Below are 19,085 nucleotides of genomic sequence, written 5' to 3'. Positions count from 1 at the left end.
TCATATTTTTCTATTTACACTACTTTTTTCTTCCTTTTCTCTTACTATAGTTATTATGATCGTTATGCACTCAATTACTAATACAAAGTCCTTGTATGTGTAAACCTACATGTCAACAAACCTGTCAGTAACAGATCCAAGCATCTAGTACAGTAAAGAGTGTAAATATCAAACAAGACTTTAAAACATATTTATATTTATTCATTCATCCAAGTTTAGAGTGCTTATGATGATCATTTTTATAATAATAATAATTATTATTAGTGATACAAATACCCTAGTTACATTTTGAACTCTACAAATCCTGAATAGGAGCAGAAAATGTAGGCTCTATCTAAGAACTACACGTCCCCTAAGTCTCTGGTGTGCCTGCGTCATCCACATGCGCCTGTAGTTGTGTTTTGCTTCCTTCACGCACATGAGACAAACCAACGTGGCTTTTGCTTTTGGCAAGATTTTTTAAACAGCTATTGAATATATTTCCATGTTTATTACAGAAAACCTTTTTATACAAACACCGCCATCAACGGAACAAGCCGTTTGAAATAAAGTAGCTTCTGCCTCGAGACTAGCTGGTGAGTTATTTGAATTAGCCGAGTTAGCGCGTTGATAGAGAAGAAGTGACATTAGCACAGTTGTGTTCTCCTCTCCAGCAGTGTTTTACATTCGTGTGTGTGTTTCTGTGTTTCTCACAGTCCTCCGGGAAACATGTTTAATGAGGATGAAGACTGGAGTGACGAACAAGACGCTCAGGTCCTGAGCAAAACTGTCCCCAGAAACACCCAGAAGGCGAGCAGCAGCACGGATGTCAAGGTAAATGTGCCAGCTGCATTACAATAAGGGGTAAACCAGTATTATGTATTTATTAAGTATCCTGAGTTGTGCAACTCCAACAAACATAGCAGAAGATGGTGAAACCATTAAATAGGACAGATGATATTTAGGATATTTAGATTGTTTTGTTTTTGTTTCCTGTTCTGGGAGACAGTCAAGCAGGGAAACATTTGCTGATGTTGAATTGGATATGAAGAAATAGATAGATAATTGAATTTAAAAAACTAACAAAGATACTGTAGCCTACAAGTGTGGACACACACACACAAATCAGAAATGTAATTTGTAGCACAAGAAGCCATTAAATATGTGATTTCCCACATTTACAAAAACAAAGTGAGACTTTCTACATTGGACAGTCTTCAACATTAGGCTGCATGTTTCAGTTAAAGGACTTATTACATTATCTGAATTTATCCCCGGATCAGTCCAAGCTGGTTGGAAAGAAGAGCCTGCTGCGGACCCTGCAGACACTCGGGTCAGTACCAGAGTGGAAGAACGACGACCATCGGCAGGACAGCGACAGTGAGGCAGACGTGGTCCCATCACCTGGCAAGAAGAAGAGGAAGAAGAAGAGGAGGAAGCGAAAGCAAGCAGAGACAACAGGAGAGCAGCAAGGCAATGGAGACTTGGATCAGACGGTTAATGAGGAGACACTTGCAACAAAAAAGAGGAAGAAAGACAACAAATTTGGTGAGTAATTCACTGGTTAAAGGCTTACGTTTCATCAATTTATCAACATTTTAGAGTGTGGAGAAGTATTCATTGGATTGATAAACAACAATGTTGATGTTCACAGTACTTGAATATCAGATAATATCCAAATGGTTTTTTTTCTCCCGTAAGTTAAGGCCCTGAAGTTAAAAATCACAGCAATGGGCGGAACAACGGATGAACAGATGATCAAATCCAAAGCAGAGGACGCGGAGAGAGTGAGCCGACAACAGTGGAAAACCAAAATGAAGAACAAGAGGAAATGTAAAAATAAATTCAATCAGAATAAGCCAGAGAAGGAAATCAATAAAGCAGAATCTGCAGAGCAGAACAAGCCAATGGAAGAAGTCAAAATAGATTCATATAGCAGCAGAAAAAACAAGAACGGTCAGACACCAGCCAAGAAAAAGAAAAAGCAAAGTAAACCACAGAAAATGAAAAGGCCAGAAGAGGACACAGACGTATCCGCTACAACAGACACACAGACGCTCAGAGAGGAAAAGCAGCGAGTTGGTGGCAAAGTTGAAAAAGACGCAACTGAATCTTCTGCTGATGGATCGAAACAGAAAGCAGATGTACCTGAAGTGGAGATCGCAGGTGAGCCGCCCATCAAAAGACTGAAACTTGAGCTCAGCAAAGAACAGATTCTGAAAAGAGAGAAGCTCCGGAAGTTGCTCCACAGACAGGAACCGGTCCAGCAGGAGAGTCCCGCGGAGACGAAAGACGAGCCCGCGGCCCCAGAAGAAGAGGCGAAAGAGGACCGCTCTGCCTCCCTGAGGTCCCGCATGGAGCAGCGGCTGGAGTCGGCCCGTTTCCGATACATTAATGAGGTTTTGTACAGCACGTCCAGCGGCGAGGCGAAGCGCATGTTCAAGCAGGACCCACAGGCCTTCGGCATCTACCACAGAGGATACACGGCGCAGGTTCAGAGATGGCCCGCCAATCCACTGGACGCCATCATCTCTTACATCCGACAAAAGTGAGACGTTCTAATCAATGTATTCATTTGCCTTTTAATTCAACATTTTGGACATTCATTCTTGGCCTTTGAGAACAGTGTGAATAGTAAAATAACCGAAGATCAAAAGTGCTTTTATTAGCTTTTTGTTGCTTTCAACTGCATGTCGAGGTCTTCTTCAGCAACTGGAGCTGGCTCAGGTGTCCTCACGTGATCTAAGAGGTAGGATTTGGGTCACGGGATAACAAGCACGACCCAAATCCTACACAACAAAAGGAAATGTAAGTCTCACACCTCTGACGTGGGGACTCTTGAGCCAGCTCCATTCGCTGAAGACGACCATAGGATGCGGTTTGAAGCTACAAAGATAGAAAGTGGGCCTCTGAGCTGAGATTATTTAGTTGCTCACTTTGCAGAGACTCGACACATATTTCTGATTGCGATTTTACATCATAGTTTAGTCCTTTTTGAAAATAAATCACTTGGGTTGCTCACCTCCATTGAAGTTTGTTGGACAACCAAACACACAACGACATTACCAGGATTATAAATTGAAAAAAATCACAGTAGCAAAGACGGGAGATTCTGTATCATAAAATGCATTGTTACAGAAACACTTCTTTAGTTCAGCTTTTTCTCAAAACAGTAAAAATTATTTAACATCCTTCACATCTCTTGTTGGGGGTCCAAATTATCTACATCATGTATCTGCTGCACACAGTAGATACCTTCCATTACTCTGCTGAAGAGTAATGCAGGCGATGCTGCTGCGCTGTGGGTGTTGAATTGATGCTTCATTTGGCTGCTGTGAGGAGACGGCTTCCTTAATGTCGGCAGTTTGGGAGACGATCAACAGTTTTGCCTGCTTGTGGTCCTATTACCTAAAGATGTGTATTGGCTCCGTGTTGATTTCACATAAAGGTGAGCCGCTACTTTTAGTTTAATGTGCTGTAGTTGTAAACGCATCAATTGTGCCTTTTTATTTCAGGCCTCCCTCTCTGGTGGTTGCAGACTTCGGTTGTGGCGACTGTAAAATCGCGCGCAGCGTGAAGAACAAAGTGCACAGCTTCGACTTGGCAGCCGCCTGCAATCTTGTCACAGTCTGTGACATGGCCGATGTGAGTGTGTGTCGGTGTTTTCTGCGTGCCGATCCACTTACAGTCTGTGCGGTTGTATATAAAACGCATTGTCTCTGTGCAGGTCCCGCTTCGTGACGGCTCTGTGGACATCGCCGTGTTCTGCCTCTCTCTCATGGGAACCAACCTGGCAGATTTCCTAGCAGAGGCCAACCGTGTGTTAAAGAAGGGGTAAAATATGTCACACTGATTTAGTACAGGCCACGGCAGTGTTTTTGGGTGTATGTATAGTACATGTCTGGATAACTGATTTTGCACATTTGTTGTAGGGGAGTCCTGAAAATAGCAGAAGTGGCGAGCAGGTTCGAGAACGTGCGGAACTTCGTCGCTGCGCTGGCAAGTCTGGGATTCAAGATGGTGACCAAGGTGAGACAACAAACGAGGGACATCGGGGACAGAGAAACACTTCCTTATTCGTCTACTTTCTCATGTTTTTTTTTTAATATATACAAAGTTAATGCATGTAGATAAAATGAAATGGTAAGCTCATACTCTAATTATGAGAACCCCGATGAAGCGAACACTTAGTCTCGCATGTAAACATCTTAATTTTACACTTTTGTTTCCAGCTGTAAAATCTTAAACATAGAAAAATATGCAATACTATTTATTCTCATGAAATCAGGATTCATTTTCCTTTTTAAAGGCAGTTTTCTCAAAGAGGGAATAAGCAGCTGGAAGCTGCATCTTTCACAATGTTTAGTTCGAGGTGGTGGTGCTGTGGGCAGCAAACCTCAGAGAGAAAATCTATTCAGTAAACTGCTTTATTGTTGGCAACAAACAGACTTTTTAAAATGTATTAAATTTAGACGGACATCATTTAAACAGCTCAGTCTGAAGATGTTAACCACACAATGGCCGGTATATAATACATCTACAGTATCTAGTGCCTGGCTGTATGTGAAGAGTGATTTGTGTTTTGATTATTCTTTTCTTCTTCCCATAGGACACAGAGAGCACTCATTTCTACTCCTTTGAATTATTGAAGACGGCAGAGGCTCCAGAAAATATAAAGAAATTTGGGCTGCAGTTGAGGCCCTGTCTCTACAAGAAAAGATGAATGTATGCGAGGACTTTATGCAAACAATGTATGTGTTATACAGTGATACTTTTGCTTTTGAAGCAGTATGTTTGTGAATGTGCAGCTTGGATCTACTGTTTTCCAAAGCAGCAGTTGTACATTTGTATCTAAATGTATCGTTCTTTAATTGCTACATTTTGAAGCCTCTGTAGTTCACAGATTTGATGGGAGCCGAGTTATCTGCATTAATTGTACATGGTTTTTCATGTAATACATCAATATAGATATGTGCTGATCAGTAAAAATAACCCTGAGTGTTCTTTTGTTGGAAAGAAAACCTACATATATACACCACATTATATACAGGCCACCATTTTACTAATTCTTACACGAAAACACGTTAAAGTCAAGCTTGTCCTGTTGAAAAATACTGACAATTCTAAAAAACGTGAAAAATAAAATATACATTTTATAAAAATGAATCTGTGACTGTATGATTTACAGGGCAGGAGCACTGATTGTAGTTATTTTTAGTAAAGTGCCGTGTTTTTATGGCACAAAACCTTCCATACACTTAATAGATCTAAGAGAATCGGAGGGAAAACTTAATAAGAAACATTTTTTTGATTTCATAGTGGTCGTGACTAAAACCTGATTCACTCAGTTGTGTGTGTGATCATTTGCCACAAGAGGGTGTAACAGCACTGCCACTCAACGTGGGCGGATGAGGTGAGTGGGTCTGCATCTGGTTCACAAACTAACAGAATTAATTTATAGAGTTAACTCTAGTTGTCACAGCAACCAGACGGTCCTCACTGATTTAGTCCACCAAAGATATCACAAGAGCAGATGATGGGAGGCTGAAGTCAGTTATCTCTACTATATCTGGAGATGTTTGTTTTAGTTCAGTCATGTGGTAACAACTTAATAAAAACGGAAAATTATTTTAAAAATAATATTCTGAAGATTTTATTGACAACAATGTACATAAAAAAACATACAAAATTCAAGTAAGATGAAGAAGTGCAAAGGTAATGCTTTAAAGACATTAATGCCAATCAGTCAAAATTTAAAAAAAACATGAGAATAATTCACATCTTAGTTCATTAAAAGGATTATTTCACTTCTAATTATGAAAATACACAGAAATAATAAATGCTGCAGTTCCAGTAAGCCTTCATATCCAGTTTGTGCACAATGCAAAGCAGAATGTGTCACTCCAAAGTCTTTTTGTCTTCACACTGTACTCTTGATGTCCAGGACTATGGAGTAAGTGACCAGCTGAGTGTATTCCTTACTGTTATTATCCGTCACTGCTGGCTTCTTCACCTCAGGAGAGCCGGGCTGTTGCATCAGAGATGTCAAGGCTGAGAGAGACTCATTTTTCTGAATTATATATATATATATATATATACATATATGTATATATATATATGTATATATATATAATGTATATGTAGAGAGAGAGAGTGCAAAGAAGGAAACGGGTTGAGAGACTGAGTAAAATACTTAATTTACAATGAATTACTGGATTTATGAAAATGTTTCTAGAGGAAAACAAACTTGCATGTTGAATTTACTCTTACCTTATATTGTGAACTGCTATTTCCTTTGCTGTAAAACAAAACAAAAACGATTGTGTGAATCATGTGAATGATCCTGTTTTGAATTATTTTTTTTTTTGTCATGGAGCATGTAGGGCTGAACATCACCACTAGATGACACTGTGACTTAATCTGACACAGAGTTGTGTTCAAATGTTGCAGGTGTGAATGCATTATGCCACAGGAGCATCAACGGAGACGGTGAGTGGTGACCGGTGTCCTCCTCATTGATCTCTCATGTCAGAAGCAGCAGCTCACTTTGTACATTATGACCTCAGCCACTTCAACGCAGTGAAGACCTGCAGCCGTCAAAAAGTCTCCCCAGTACTGGAGGGGAGGGTGCGAGGGGGGGGGGGGTTGACGCTGGTTCCGAAATAGCTTCTCTCCCGGGGAGTCATGTTTTCTTGTGTACGCTTGCTGTACACGCTGTGTGACTGACCTTCCCAAATTAGCCTGACAGAACCCTCCCACTGGAGCCAGGGATAAGGGGACCGAGGCTCTGTCAACCAATGGCACCTTGACCAAATGTTCTGACCACAGAGCCCGGGCCTATTGAAGCAGCTTCTGAACCGCTGTTGTGCTGCACAGTGCATCTTTATTCACAGCGAGGCCTGATCGGATCCAGACAGACATTCTTCAGAGAAGTGAGATTTGGCAGTGAATGTGAAAAATGTGGAAGGTTCTGCACTCAGAAGCCATTAAACAGTTCTATTGTGACAGATAGCCCACATCAGTCGTAAAAGACGGATGGCTCGCTGATTTCTTCCAACTGCAGTAAGATTAAGAGATGGATTTGTGGATTTTTTCCTCACGTTGATTGGCAGCTTGAATTTCATTATTCTAATAACTTCCGAAGTCGTGGACTTTGAACCTTTTACCTTCACTTTTGCGATGTGGCATTGATGATAATGGGCCAACACACAAACAGTCTACTGCAGAAAGTGCCAGAAGTAACGCTGCTAACAGCCAGCAGCAGGAAACTGGAAGATACATCTGTTTATCTCTAATGTTCTACCTGTCTACACGCAGGGCTGCGGTGGCAGAGGCACCTGTCTGCTACTGCCACACTGCTTCCTGTTTGTGAGCAACAGCATGATACTGGGGTTTTTGGTTAGTCGGGTTAACGATGCGCGCATCCTGTTTGTCTCGTGTAGTATGACAGTTGCAGCGTTGCCCTCACTTGCCCGTCAACACATCCCCTGCCGAGCTACAGCCACGGTTACCTGTGCAGGCGTTTAACTCACCAGCACACCCAGAGGGTGACGACGAGGATGAGGAGGATGGCCAAGGCCGAAGAAATGCAGATAATGGCAGCAAGTGCTGAAACACAAACATGGACACAGTTGTCTAAGCAAACTTTATACTGAAAACATACCTCAGCATGTTGATATGATCAGAATGTCTTGAGTAAACACGTCACTCTGATTGTAGATGGACAATAAAACACGGTCCGTACTCACCAAGCTGCTCGTCCTCGCTGGTGACCTCCACTTGAATGTTGACTGTGGCCGTGTGGTGATAGAAGGACGCCCGGCAGCTGTACAGGCCTTCATCCTGCTCTGTGAGCTCTGACCGGAAGACCATTGCAACCCCGTCCATTTGGACAATCGAGCCATCACTCCTGAAACACGAGTGACTTTGAGCTGAATTTGTATTTCAAGGAGCGTTTTATATTTTTCTTGTTGGGAACAAATCACTCGGAAAGACAGAAACCAACGATGTGTTCGTCCATCTCTCAAATGTTTCTGACTTCCTACTCTGTTTACACCTCATCTGTTCCTACACTTTAGACATAAATGTTCAAAATTGCACCAAAATATGAAGTTTAATTTGTTTGCTCAAAGGCGCAGTAATTTCCTCTCTCAGCTGCGCACTGTAGTTTTTTGCAAAAGTTACTCAAGAACACAACAGGAGTACATGCGCATTAGTTTGCAGATTTATACACATTTGGTCTTCTAGTGAGTATGTACAGCAGAATGTGTGTGTGGAGTTGATCCAAAATAAACTACAGTACCCACGATGAGTTCATGGGATAATAGAATCTCTCTCAACTCATACTTTAATGTCAAAGTTATGCTGGGTGATGTCCATGTCATGGAAACAATCCAGTTTACATTTCCAGGCAGATAATTGTTAACTCTGGGTCTAATAGCTCCTTTAAATTGGGCGAACATTTAATTCAGTGCCGCACACTGTGCGTACAGCTGCATCCTCATTAGCTGGTAGATAAAGGAGGACACATTACCTTTTACAGATAAGGTTGTACTCTGGCACGTTGCCTTCGACTCGGAGCAGCACTCTCTGGTTGCGAAGATTTTCCTGGAGAGCCAGTCTGTGTGTTATGGTTTCACCGCCGTAGCGGCTTTGCAGAGGACTCGTGTGGTTTAAGACTCTCACAGAGGAAATATCTGCAGAAAAGTCAGTTTAGCAGTCAGCTGAATGCATTTATGGGAATCACTACTTTCGGAGCAACTGAAGTTTGCAGGTGCTCGTAACAGTATTGTTTCTGTTAAACTCACGGAATCTGGGGACGTGAATGGTCTTTTTCTCTGTGGCTCCATGTTCAAAACGATACGCACAGGTCAGTTCCTGCCCCTCATGATGGGCCAGAGGAAACTGATAAGTCAGCCTGGCTTTAATGACGCGGCCCTCGTACTCCGAGTGCTGGGATGTTTGGCCTTTGGCATTTTCGGGAAGGACCCAGACGAGGTCAGCCCCAACACCCTCCCCTCTGCAGTAACACACTGCCAGCCAGAGAGGAGAGTCCTGCTGTCTCACCAGAGACACACTCAGCAGAGGGGCTTCTGAAAAAGACAACAAGGGGTGACAGGAAGGGAATGAGCAGCTGCGTGAGTTTGTGTGAGTCACAGAGAGAAATATCACAAAGAAAGAAATAACGTACTGTGCACAAGAATGTGTATTGTTCTTTCTTCTGGTGCCTCCAGGCTTGGATGCTCCACTGTGCAGGTCAAATTCTGACCAGAATACAAAGATGACAAGACATGCGCAGAGCTCCGGGCCGATACCGAACCATCAGCCCGGACTTCAGTCTGGAACAGATAACTGGTGCTGTTGTCAACGTTTCCAACATGCCAGCTTATGGTTGCTGCAGGGGCAACGCTGTCCACAGAGCAGTCCACCTTTGTGAACTCGTCACCGTCTTTCCACTCAGTGCTGGAGTTGATGGCGATTTTAGGGCGAGCTGCGTGGGAAAGAGAAGTTGAAAACACTACTTTTGAGAGAAAGATACAAATCTATGGCTCTTGTACGGCCCACTACTCAGACAAAATTATCCACCGCTTGATTTGTCGAACATACCGCAAAGAGGGAGGGCAATGCTTCTGTTCTCCGGCTCCTCAAACGCAGGGTGATTTATCACACACTCTGCAGTGAGCTCCCAAGGGGAGCAGGCAGGGAGGAGTAAAACTCCCCTGACAGAGTGGCTTCCATCATGAGAAGTGAAATTGAACCAAGAGACTCCAGACACACCCTCTGGTAGAAGCCAGGACATGTCGGCTGCAGGAACAGCATCAGCTGCCGAGCACTCAATCACACTGTGTCCACCTTCAGTCTGCAAATCGACTCGAATCGTTGGAGGAACTGAGAGGAGAGAAGGTTCCATGGCAATATTTCACACATTGCAGAAAATGCAAAATGTAGCCGTCTTTTCAGGAAGTGTATATGCAAAGAGTTTCACCTACCAGGCTGCATAACTTGAGGTTTAATGGTGACATTAAACCTCAGCGTTGCTTTCACATGGTGATAGGAGAAGAAGCATTCATACAGGCCGGCATGCCGATGCTCCACGGGACCCTGAACTGTGAGGCTGCTGCCAACCAGCTCCACACCGTCAGGCAAAGGCCCGTCATCTCTAGAGGGAAACACAAGCGAGAATACAAAGAGGAATCCATGTTTCAGTTTGGATGTTTTTTACCAAGATTAAAATAAGACGGTTATTTCAATCAGGAAACGTGTCTAAATCTGGTTCCTGCCGTCTATCACTTGTGGTTTGGTGCCATCGAATGTGTTACCACATCCTCCACAGGGTACGTGTTGTTTCAGTCAGTAGTATTGATGTTATCTGTTTCTGTCAATGTGTTTCCACATAATATTCATCTTTTTTTTTCCAGAGAAAAATAAAACAAGACACTCATGACAAAAGCAAAGAAAACAAAAAGAGTAAAAACAATCACAGGCCATAAGTTGCCTGATTTTTTTGCATTACCACATTTTTCTTACTTTTTGCAGGTAAGGTTGTAATGTGGCACATTCCCCGTGACCTGCAGGCTGATGACAGTGTCTCTCTGTCCTTCCTGCACCTCTAAAGGTTCAGTGCCTTGGAAGTCATCACTGTTGCTTCCCAGCTCCGAGTTCAACAACTGAAGTGACAAATCTGCAGAATAATAAAGCACATCTCTGTTTTCCTGTAACTTCGACCTCATGAGCATCAGCAGAGTCATTTTGAAGGTGAAACATTGCTCATACTCACAAAAAGACGGCAGTGTTATGACACGTGACACTTGGTGTGTAAATTTGGGGTGGTCGAACACACAAGTGACATTACGGCCCTCGTACACTGTTGCAGGGAGGACGACTGAGCTTGTCTGCACGTCTGAGTCAGTCTTGTCCTCTCTCTGGAGCTCTTCGTCGCCGTTCAAAGCCAAGGCGATGTCAGCGTCAGGTCTCCCGCCAGATGAAATGCACGAGACCACCCAGAACTCACTTCCTCCTTGTTGTACCATCTCTGCTTTAATGCTTACATTTGGCCTCGCTAAAAGAGCAGGAAGAAAGGCGAGAAGAGTTATTCTTTCTCGAGGTCTGATGTTTTTTCCAGCAAATCTAAAAGTCAGATATCGAGTTGAGGCTCAGGGTGTTTTTGTTGAATAGGAAACCGGGGCCGGATGAGCTAAACACAAGCCGTAAGGGGCTTCTGCTCAGGTTTTTTGGAGAGTGCTGACTTAGGCTTATCACCTGTCCCATCTGTTGGCCGGGCTGCAGCTGAGAGCAGATGTCTGGCCCAGCTGCTGTCCAACCGAAGCTGAGAGAACCACGGGCTTTAATGCAGGGAATCAGCAGAGATCACAGACTATTATCAAATACATAAAAGTTGTGGTGTCATACAATATCCAGCCATCCCCAACGAGTAAGAGAAGTGAGCTCGGGTGTTGGCGAAGGGTATGTGCGATTAAAGTGAGTTAAAGCACTTTGGCTTTAAAAACTTCATCTGTTGACACCTACAGTTCAGTGTGAATTTAACCACTGCAGCTGGAAAATTACCTAAGCTGCAGTGCGTCAATGGGGTCTGAATGTATCAGACAAATGAGCTCCCTTGAAAAATGAGAGCATTTAAATGTTGATGACCACATAGCGACGGTCCCAACGAGCGGCCTGATGCTGCACCACATAAGAGCATTTACTTGGTTTGTTATGAGTGACCTATTTTGTCTGTTCTGTGCCAGAGTAACATGTGAACCAGAGCCTACAAACAAAACAAAACTTCTCAGGGGTTTTGTGCCAGCTCTTTCTTGGCAGCTTGGGTAGCATGTACTTAACTTTTGCACGACTCATGTTTGACTTCTAGATTCTAAGTTCCATTAGAGGATGAATCATGTTACATTAAAAAAATAAAAAATAAAAAAAAAATAATAATAATAATAATAATAATAATCAAAAGTAGTGTATTGCGCACTTTTATTTTAAAAGTACTGCTATATGAACAAAAGTGCAATAACATTTGGTTCACGAGATGCAGGTAGCATGTTTTATACTTAATGTGAATATAATTCATACTTTGTTGGCATCTTATTCTGAAAACCGGATGTTCGTCTGAAGAAACCGGATGTTGTCTCACGTTAATCTTTCCGCTAACTTTCAAAGTCCTACGCTTGCTCCCGATCTGTGCCGTTTGAATGCGTTTACCGTGAATTTCAGCATATAGGTGCACTAACATGTAAGTGTCTGCTGAGTTGACCACAGAGATCTGAGTGTCTGCTGACTTTACCGCAGCGATGTCCAGTAGTCTCCAGGGAGAGCAACAGCTGGTGCAGCTTCTCTCTTTATTTCTGCCCCCACCCCCCCTCGACCAGAAGCGGAAGTCGCCTTTTCTCTACGGCAACCCTGAAGGGACATCATATCTCCAATATGAAACGATAAACATGAGACAGTCTGTTTCAATAATAATAAATTAAAAATACTTACCTGTTTTTTTGTTGTTGTTTTTTAATTATTATTATTATTTTTTTCCCATCTCAAAAGGCTCAAGGACATACACACACACGTTCACACACACACACACACACACACACACACACACACACACACACACACACACACACACACACACACACACACACACACACACACACACACACACACACACACACACCTGACTAGGATGTTTGCTGGCTTTTATCCCACTGTTCTTGTCATCCTCTTGTTGTTATGTATATGTATTGTCTCTTGTCTTTCAATTAAAAAACAACAAAAAAAAAAAATTATAATAAATTTTAAAAAATGCGTTAACGCGCGATAAAATAATTGTCGGTGTTAATTAATGAGTGTGTTAACGCGATAATAACTTGCCCAGCACTAATATATATACATGTAAATTTATGTAAATATTATCTGATTTTCTGGCCACCTGGGGGCAACAGAAACACGTCGTCAATGCAACATTGATGTAACTTTTAAGTATTCAGCATATACGGAGCAACATTAGCATTCAGTCATGTTCCTGGTCCAATATCCCTTTTACTTCTGTTTTTGGTCCCACCAACTCCATAGGGAAAATATCTGGCAGGTCGCTAACTGTGTCTGAGAATATAGATCGAAGCAACTTTTTACCTAATAAAAGTCTAAACTTTGGTCAAAACATTGACTAAATAAAATGAGCATCCTGGATTTCTAGTTCCTTGTCACTCAAGCTTCTTTGCATACCTCATTAAGACTTGATAGTGTATATGAACTTAGTTGAAGTTGAAAGTTGCAAAATCAGAAAAATTGCTTTCACCACGTACGTATAGGCAATTTGTGGGTAAAAAGTTTTTGATTACAAACAAATTGAACAGGAGAAATGTAGTCATCAAATTGCACGCTGCTGTTATTAATTATTTACTGGCTTATTGCTGCATTGTGGTGTTCCATATGCTCGACGTCAGTGAAAAGAGTGCATTCCCACATGAATGCATTGCATTGTGCAATGTGATTTATGGTCTGTCACTGTGTATGTGGAGCAGAGTGGGAAGAAACGGCCAGCGTGAAAAAAAAAATCAGCAGGAGAACGTTATTGTGTTGTGAGATGCTGAGTCATGATTCACAATTACAAAACTCAGACTGGTGAATGCAGCACAATATGTCCCCTCCCGGACAAACACAACAACACCGACATGCTCAGTGGTGAGTGTGAGCTTACTGTAGGTCTCCACCCCGACCGTGGTGAGTTTGGGGACTGGGAGGGTCGGGTGTTGGACCACACAAGCCACGCTGTCCTCGTCCTGCAGGTGGGTGGGGAAGCGGAGGATGCTGCTCAGGGTGGAGGTGCCGTTTGAGTGGACGGTTTCACTCACGCCCACAGCAAAAGTGTCATTTGAAGGAGGACGGCCGGCGACCAACCAGCTGATCTGAGGCACGGGCCTGCCACCGACCGCAGAGCATGACACCGACTGGTAGTGAGAGCCGTTTATGGTCTCTGCATTCACCAGCATCTGTACATCAGGCCGAGCTGTGAATGAATGTAGTAAACATGTCAATCTTCTTCGACAAGACATCGGCATGTCTTGGGTCAAAGATGCATTATCTCCAGGTTAAATTCAAATAAGATTGGTGGTGCAGCAGTTATGATCTTTTAGATGTATTTCAAATTATGGCAACGCCATTAGGCAGGTGGTGAATGAAAGAAAATCACACATTATTGGCTTGGCTTACCTACTACAGTGAGATATACACTGCGAGAATACTGCTCTTCCTGTGATTCAAACTCACAGATGTATTCTCCCTCATCTTCCACACTGGTCACCTTCATCTTAACAGTGAGGTTGGTGACAGAGTCTGGCTCTGAGATGTAACTGCGGCTAAACGGTTTGCCATGAACAATTCCGGCCAGTCGCTGGAATTTATTTTCTGAGTTCATCCGGCGTTTCCACTCGGCGCTCTGGATCTCACTCTCGCCCTGATATCTACAGCTCAGGTAGACGTCCTCTCCCAGGACGGCTGTGATGTGAGTGATCGCAACGCTGCTCTCTCCACCCAGACCTGTGACACAAAACAGTATAATGTTCAGTAACAATGAGCCGTCATGAATTCACCTGAACAGCCCTCAAACACCAGCAAAGCAGAAATGTTTGAGGGGCAAAATGTGATTGTTCCTGACCGACAGCAGGTTGATAGATGTCCATTGTTGTGCCTGTGGAAGCTCTTTCTGCACACCCTTATTGTCTTTCACTAGTTGAGTGAAACTGTGATGGATGAGAATGACTAACCGGCTCAGTGGTGATGTGGTTCTCAGTCGTTTTATCATTATTAGAATGTGTCAATGACTAATCAATAAAAACAAGAGTAAGAGTCTACAGCCAATGCTAACACGCTCACACTGACACATGCTGACCGAACGACCCTCTGTGCCGCTAGCGTGGCATACAAACATAGAGCTTCAACCCAAAAACTGATATGAAAGTATAGGTTAAAGATAAAGTAGCCCTCTAAACATCAAAGGGACAGGAATTGGACTCTGTGCACACAATGACACTTGACAAATGCAACCTTGTCCCCACAGTGTATATTTAGAGGACTCCATTATGCTAATGAGATGAAAACAGTCCAAAGGTTACGCCCTGATCCATCCACCAACACCGACGACCGCGTCCCTCCGCAGTGCTCAGAAATCAGCCGCGGTTAGGGGAGGTTTCAGAGGAAAGGACATTTATTAGAGGATGACAGGTTATAACACTTGCAGACAGGACAGTGTGCAGACTCCAATGCATACAAAGTTCCAATAATCCTGCTTCCTCCGACGACTTTATTAAAGTGCACTTGAGGACATAGTTTGGCCCATCAGCCAGCTGAAGCCAAGAAGCTGTATTCAGCTTTAGATACACGATGAGTAAAATAATGCTGCTGCACTGCTTCATGGGAAACCCCAGAACTTACAGCCAGCTGCTGCAGTCTAAACTGAACTGTTTGCATCAAACACTGTGAAAGCTGAAACGCTGTTGGTCTTACTATACATCACAGCAAACGGAAACAATGTGGAGAGCCTCCGAAGCCTTTTAAGAGGAAAGGACACAGAGGGAGAGAAATAAATATGCTGCATCAGTTCAATTATGCCTTGTGGGTTTATAATTCATTTGTCCTTGCAGGTTATTGCCAAACTAAATGTCAGCCAAGCATGGAAAAGGCACACCTTAAGGATACAAACTAAGTAATAACTGAGAGAAAAATCAAATCAGTTATTTATGCACTGTCTGCACCATATTTCCTGAGCCCGAGGCTTCTTTTTCTCACCAAACAGCAACCATTCACCAGTGGCGCACAGCAACTCTTCCTTCACAGACTGGGGATGTGGTAAACAAATAAGACTTTCGACTTTGAGAAGCAGAGCTTTTTCGCATGTTCAAACTTAAACTTTCATCTCCAGCTGGAAGTCCCAGTGACAGCAGAAACAAAGACTTCAGACTGAACCTTAGAAAAAAAACATACAGTAGCAAATCTGAACTGTAGGCTGCAGAGGGTTTCTCCCTCACACAAAGGAAAACCTTAACAGCCCTCATATATTAACTTTTAAAGGCTGTAAAGGAAGCTAATGTGGTTTTAGGTGACACTACTGGTCAATGATAATGAACTGGCTGCTGGAGTGACAATACACAACATGCCATCAGCAATACACTGCATAAATAGTTATTATTTAGTGTGTTCAAGATGCATCCAGCATGTGGCTTTATTGCCTGTGTGCATTTATAATTGGAGTAATCACTTAAGGAAAACCATAGCAGCACTGTTCAGTGTAAATGCCACAGGTTAAACAAGACCCTGAGGGCCAGTACAAATAAGCCCATAAACAGCTGACAGTCACACACGGATTGTAACCCTGCAGACTTACCTTCCAAGCAGTGAGCAACTTTTAGGGCAAAACACAAAATAAACAGCCCTGAGCATCCCATGATGGTGTCATTGAGTGAAACAGAGTTGGATCATCTGACAGTATGTACAGCATAAGGGTATTTAAAGTGTGTGAGTTCTGTGGTTTATGGTTAGATGTACACACCCTCTTCAGCTGAGACTGATGTTTGTTGCCACTCACCCATATGTGCACAGGATCACACACACGCACGCACGCACGCACGCACGCACGCACACACACAGTATGATAGCTGTTTGTAAAACCGCTTCTCCCTTTTTGCTTTCTGAAACAATAAATGGGTTTCTGTATCAGAGTTGCTGCAGCTTTGCATGTCTCTCACAGTTGTTCTCTTCACAGTCTGTTTTTCTCCAAGTTGCCATGCACTATGTCTGTTCAGTTACTCAGCCACCTCATATAGCAGGGCGCCTTGGGAAGTGGTAAAGCCATACATCATTCATACCGTCCCGTCCCTGCTGGGGCACTCGGAGACTGCCCGTCTACGAGACGGCTCGCTACGGCTGCTCATACCCTGCAGTTTGGGAAATCACTCACTTCTCGGTATTGTTTTATGGCATAATGCTACTCTAATTCACTCTGAGGCGGTGCGGTTTCTGTTTTTTACTTCTTCAGTCAAGACTTATTTGCAGAGTGAAATTTGTCACCCCTCTGCAACCAGGAACAAATGTGGGTGAGAAAGATAAAGATGTTTTGCACGGGGCTCAGCATTGCACAGCATTTCAGGGGGGGGGGGGGGGGGCAACTTTAGTGTTTAGTCATCGAGACCACAGGAGGATGACGGTGAATGGAATGACCTGACAAAAACACATCATTTGATTTTTTTGTGGTTTGTAACGGCTTTTTGAATCACCTGTTTTGAAACTGCAGCCGTAGTGACATTGTGTAGCGTGTGAAAGTGTGTTTTACAACAAAGAAGACAGTTGTCGCATCCTCTTATTCTCCCTCTAGTTCACACACACACACACGCACACACACTATAGCGAAGTGAATCTGCAGTAAGGCCCTCACTACACAACAAACACCCCTTAAAAAAAGCCTAAAATGCTTTATCATCCACACACCTCTCTTAAGATTCCTTAAAGTTACCTATTTCATGCACATTTGACTCTAACCTCAATTTGAAAGTCCTTCAAAGGGTTTTAAGACATTTGTATACAAGAGTTAATCATATCTTGCTTATTTGTTAAGTTTTTCTTGAGTTATTTTGTATTATAAAACTGAAAACAAGATGGGAAGCACATTTTTTTTTAATCTATATTTACAAAACATAGAAATCAGCGCTTGAACCGCACAGATAGATGAGGTTTTGTCAGCATGATAAGCAAGATTAAAGCTCTTATTACTTTCAGCCTTGCTCCCTGACTTGACTCTGAGTGCGGATGATCGTATCTCCGGAAGGTAAAACACAGTCCAGTCTATTACCGAAGTTACAAGCAACATCTGCCTCGGGGGCAAACACTTGACACAGAGTCGAATTTGTCTCCAAAAACCGTGTGTAGTCACACGAACACGGAGCTGGTGGTCATTTTTCCAGCTAATCAAATCACTTGAAGTAGTTATTCCCTGAAGGTGGAAGTGGAGTGGAGTTTGGACAAGGAGTCTGGAAACCTTCAGTCTTTTACTGTCTGCGAGCTAATGCGTTTTACTGACAATGACTTGTTAACATTTCATAGACAAGGTACTTATAGATTTCACAGATGTACAACTGGCATCCTTTTCACCTTGCTGGCTTTCTCTTTGGACACACATGTGGACATCCTGCTGGAAAAAGGTAGTTGGTGATCAGCCAGTAATATTGTGTGCGCAGTAAAGCACAGGCGAGCCTGCCTGTGAAGGGCTGCGTGGTAACCTACTTAACTCTGTGCAACCGCATCATCACTTTCTGAGGAGGAGGAAACTCACTGATCATCTGCACCATCTCTTCCTGCTGTTATTCATTCAAAACCGAGTTCACACACACTCACACACACACACACACGCACACACAAAAAAATCACATCACAGTTTTGGCGTGTGACACAGCTGGCATTCATGTACAAAGTGAAATAAATAAATATAATAGTAGATAGGCCTATATCACTACCATCAGCATGCACCTCTCTCTGGGCTTAATCTCATAGCACAATTTAATACCACTCACGTTTGAAAGAGACGTGTGTGGTCTGCAGCACAGAGAGAAGACAGACGGTCTGGTTGGAGAGGTCTTTTATTTCAGAGCACATGTACACTCTCCTGGTTTGGAAAACAAGTAGGAATGAAGTAAAACAAGGGATTTAACTTGAAATAATTTTGGATCAATGCAAAAAAACACGCCGGTACATGCACAGAAACATTATCAGCTAATAGTATAAAGTGTCAAAAGCAACCCCTAGTCAAAAATGTATTGGAGTAAAAAGTAAAAAAGTGTATTCAGTACTGTACTTGAGAAAAGTTACTTTCCACCGCTGGTTTTATAAAAACAGCTTGGCTGTCATTATTTTTGTCTCTTTTAAATTCTCTTTTACGGATGAGTGTATGGGTGAATGTTTCTTTCTCTTATCTACTCTAGTTGTAATAGTTTGGCAGTAACCTGTCATATAAAAAGGTTTACAAAAGTTTGATCCATTGATAATTCATATCAGGACACTCACAACTTAAATCCATTCACAAAACATCCTGACCTTGTTTTGAAGAGCACATAATGGTA

At 42.7% G+C, this 19,085-nt stretch overlaps 2 protein-coding genes across 4 annotated transcripts; one reads left to right on the top strand and one right to left on the bottom strand.

Annotated features, from left to right (window-relative positions):
• Window positions 1-399: 399 nt before the first annotated feature.
• rrp8 (ribosomal RNA processing 8) lies at window positions 400-5,141 on the top strand. 2 transcript variants are annotated; one of them, XM_076100737.1, is made up of 8 exons: window positions 400-575; window positions 696-813; window positions 1,263-1,527; window positions 1,686-2,527; window positions 3,495-3,624; window positions 3,707-3,813; window positions 3,912-4,008; window positions 4,589-5,141. In XM_076100737.1, the coding sequence occupies exons 2-8, from the start codon at window positions 806-808 to the stop codon at window positions 4,700-4,702; spliced, it is 1,563 nt and encodes a 520-aa protein (XP_075956852.1). In that variant the 5' UTR covers window positions 400-575; window positions 696-805; the 3' UTR covers window positions 4,703-5,141. The 2 variants fall into 2 exon arrangements, with proteins under 2 accessions (XP_075956852.1, XP_075956851.1); XM_076100736.1 differs by having other exon boundaries at window positions 401-575; window positions 1,681-2,527.
• Window positions 5,142-5,604: 463 nt separating this feature from the next.
• On the bottom strand, window positions 5,605-18,631 carry LOC142959010 (uncharacterized). Of its 2 annotated transcripts, none has more exons than XM_076100114.1 (14): window positions 18,540-18,631; window positions 14,191-14,517; window positions 13,679-13,987; window positions 10,757-11,038; window positions 10,507-10,660; window positions 9,969-10,138; window positions 9,586-9,867; window positions 9,170-9,469; window positions 8,787-9,071; window positions 8,513-8,675; window positions 7,728-7,888; window positions 7,512-7,587; window positions 6,250-6,277; window positions 5,605-6,049 (listed from the first exon to the last, which is right to left on the bottom strand). In XM_076100114.1, exons 1-14 carry the CDS (start codon window positions 18,619-18,621, stop codon window positions 5,900-5,902), a joined length of 2,769 nt encoding a protein of 922 aa, XP_075956229.1. In that variant the 5' UTR covers window positions 18,622-18,631; the 3' UTR covers window positions 5,605-5,899. The 2 variants fall into 2 exon arrangements, with proteins under 2 accessions (XP_075956229.1, XP_075956230.1); XM_076100115.1 differs by lacking the exon at window positions 18,540-18,631 and adding an exon at window positions 16,361-16,505.
• Between the last annotated feature and the right edge of the window lie 454 nt (window positions 18,632-19,085).

The sequence above is a fragment of the Anarhichas minor genome, unplaced genomic scaffold (genome assembly GCF_050575085.1).
Source record: "Anarhichas minor isolate MPS153535 unplaced genomic scaffold, ASM5057508v1 ptg000026l, whole genome shotgun sequence".
Lineage (NCBI taxonomy): Eukaryota > Metazoa > Chordata > Actinopteri > Perciformes > Anarhichadidae > Anarhichas > Anarhichas minor.
Note: the sequence above shows the minus strand (reverse complement) of the source record. Positions and strands in the feature narration are given on the sequence as shown.

Bases quoted from the DNA above. Each gene is read 5' to 3' on its own strand.
- rrp8 (XM_076100736.1), top strand. From the start codon at position 709: ATGTTTAATGAGGATGAAGACTGGAGTGACGAACAAGACGCTCAGGTC. The intron at 1,528-1,680 runs GTGAGTAATTCA...TTCTCCCGTAAG, and splicing joins GAAGAAAGACAACAAATTTG to TTAAGGCCCTGAAGTTAAAA. The intron at 2,528-3,494 runs GTGAGACGTTCT...TTTTTATTTCAG, and splicing joins ATCTCTTACATCCGACAAAA to GCCTCCCTCTCTGGTGGTTG.
- LOC142959010 (XM_076100114.1), bottom strand. From the start codon at position 18,621: ATGTGCTCTGAAATAAAAGACCTCTCCAACCAGACCGTCTGTCTTCTC. The intron at 7,588-7,727 runs GTGAGTACGGAC...TTTGTGTTTCAG, and splicing joins CAGCGAGGACGAGCAGCTTG to CACTTGCTGCCATTATCTGC. The intron at 6,278-7,511 runs GTGAGTTAAACG...TTTGTTTTACAG, and splicing joins GTCACCCTCTGGGTGTGCTG to CAAAGGAAATAGCAGTTCAC.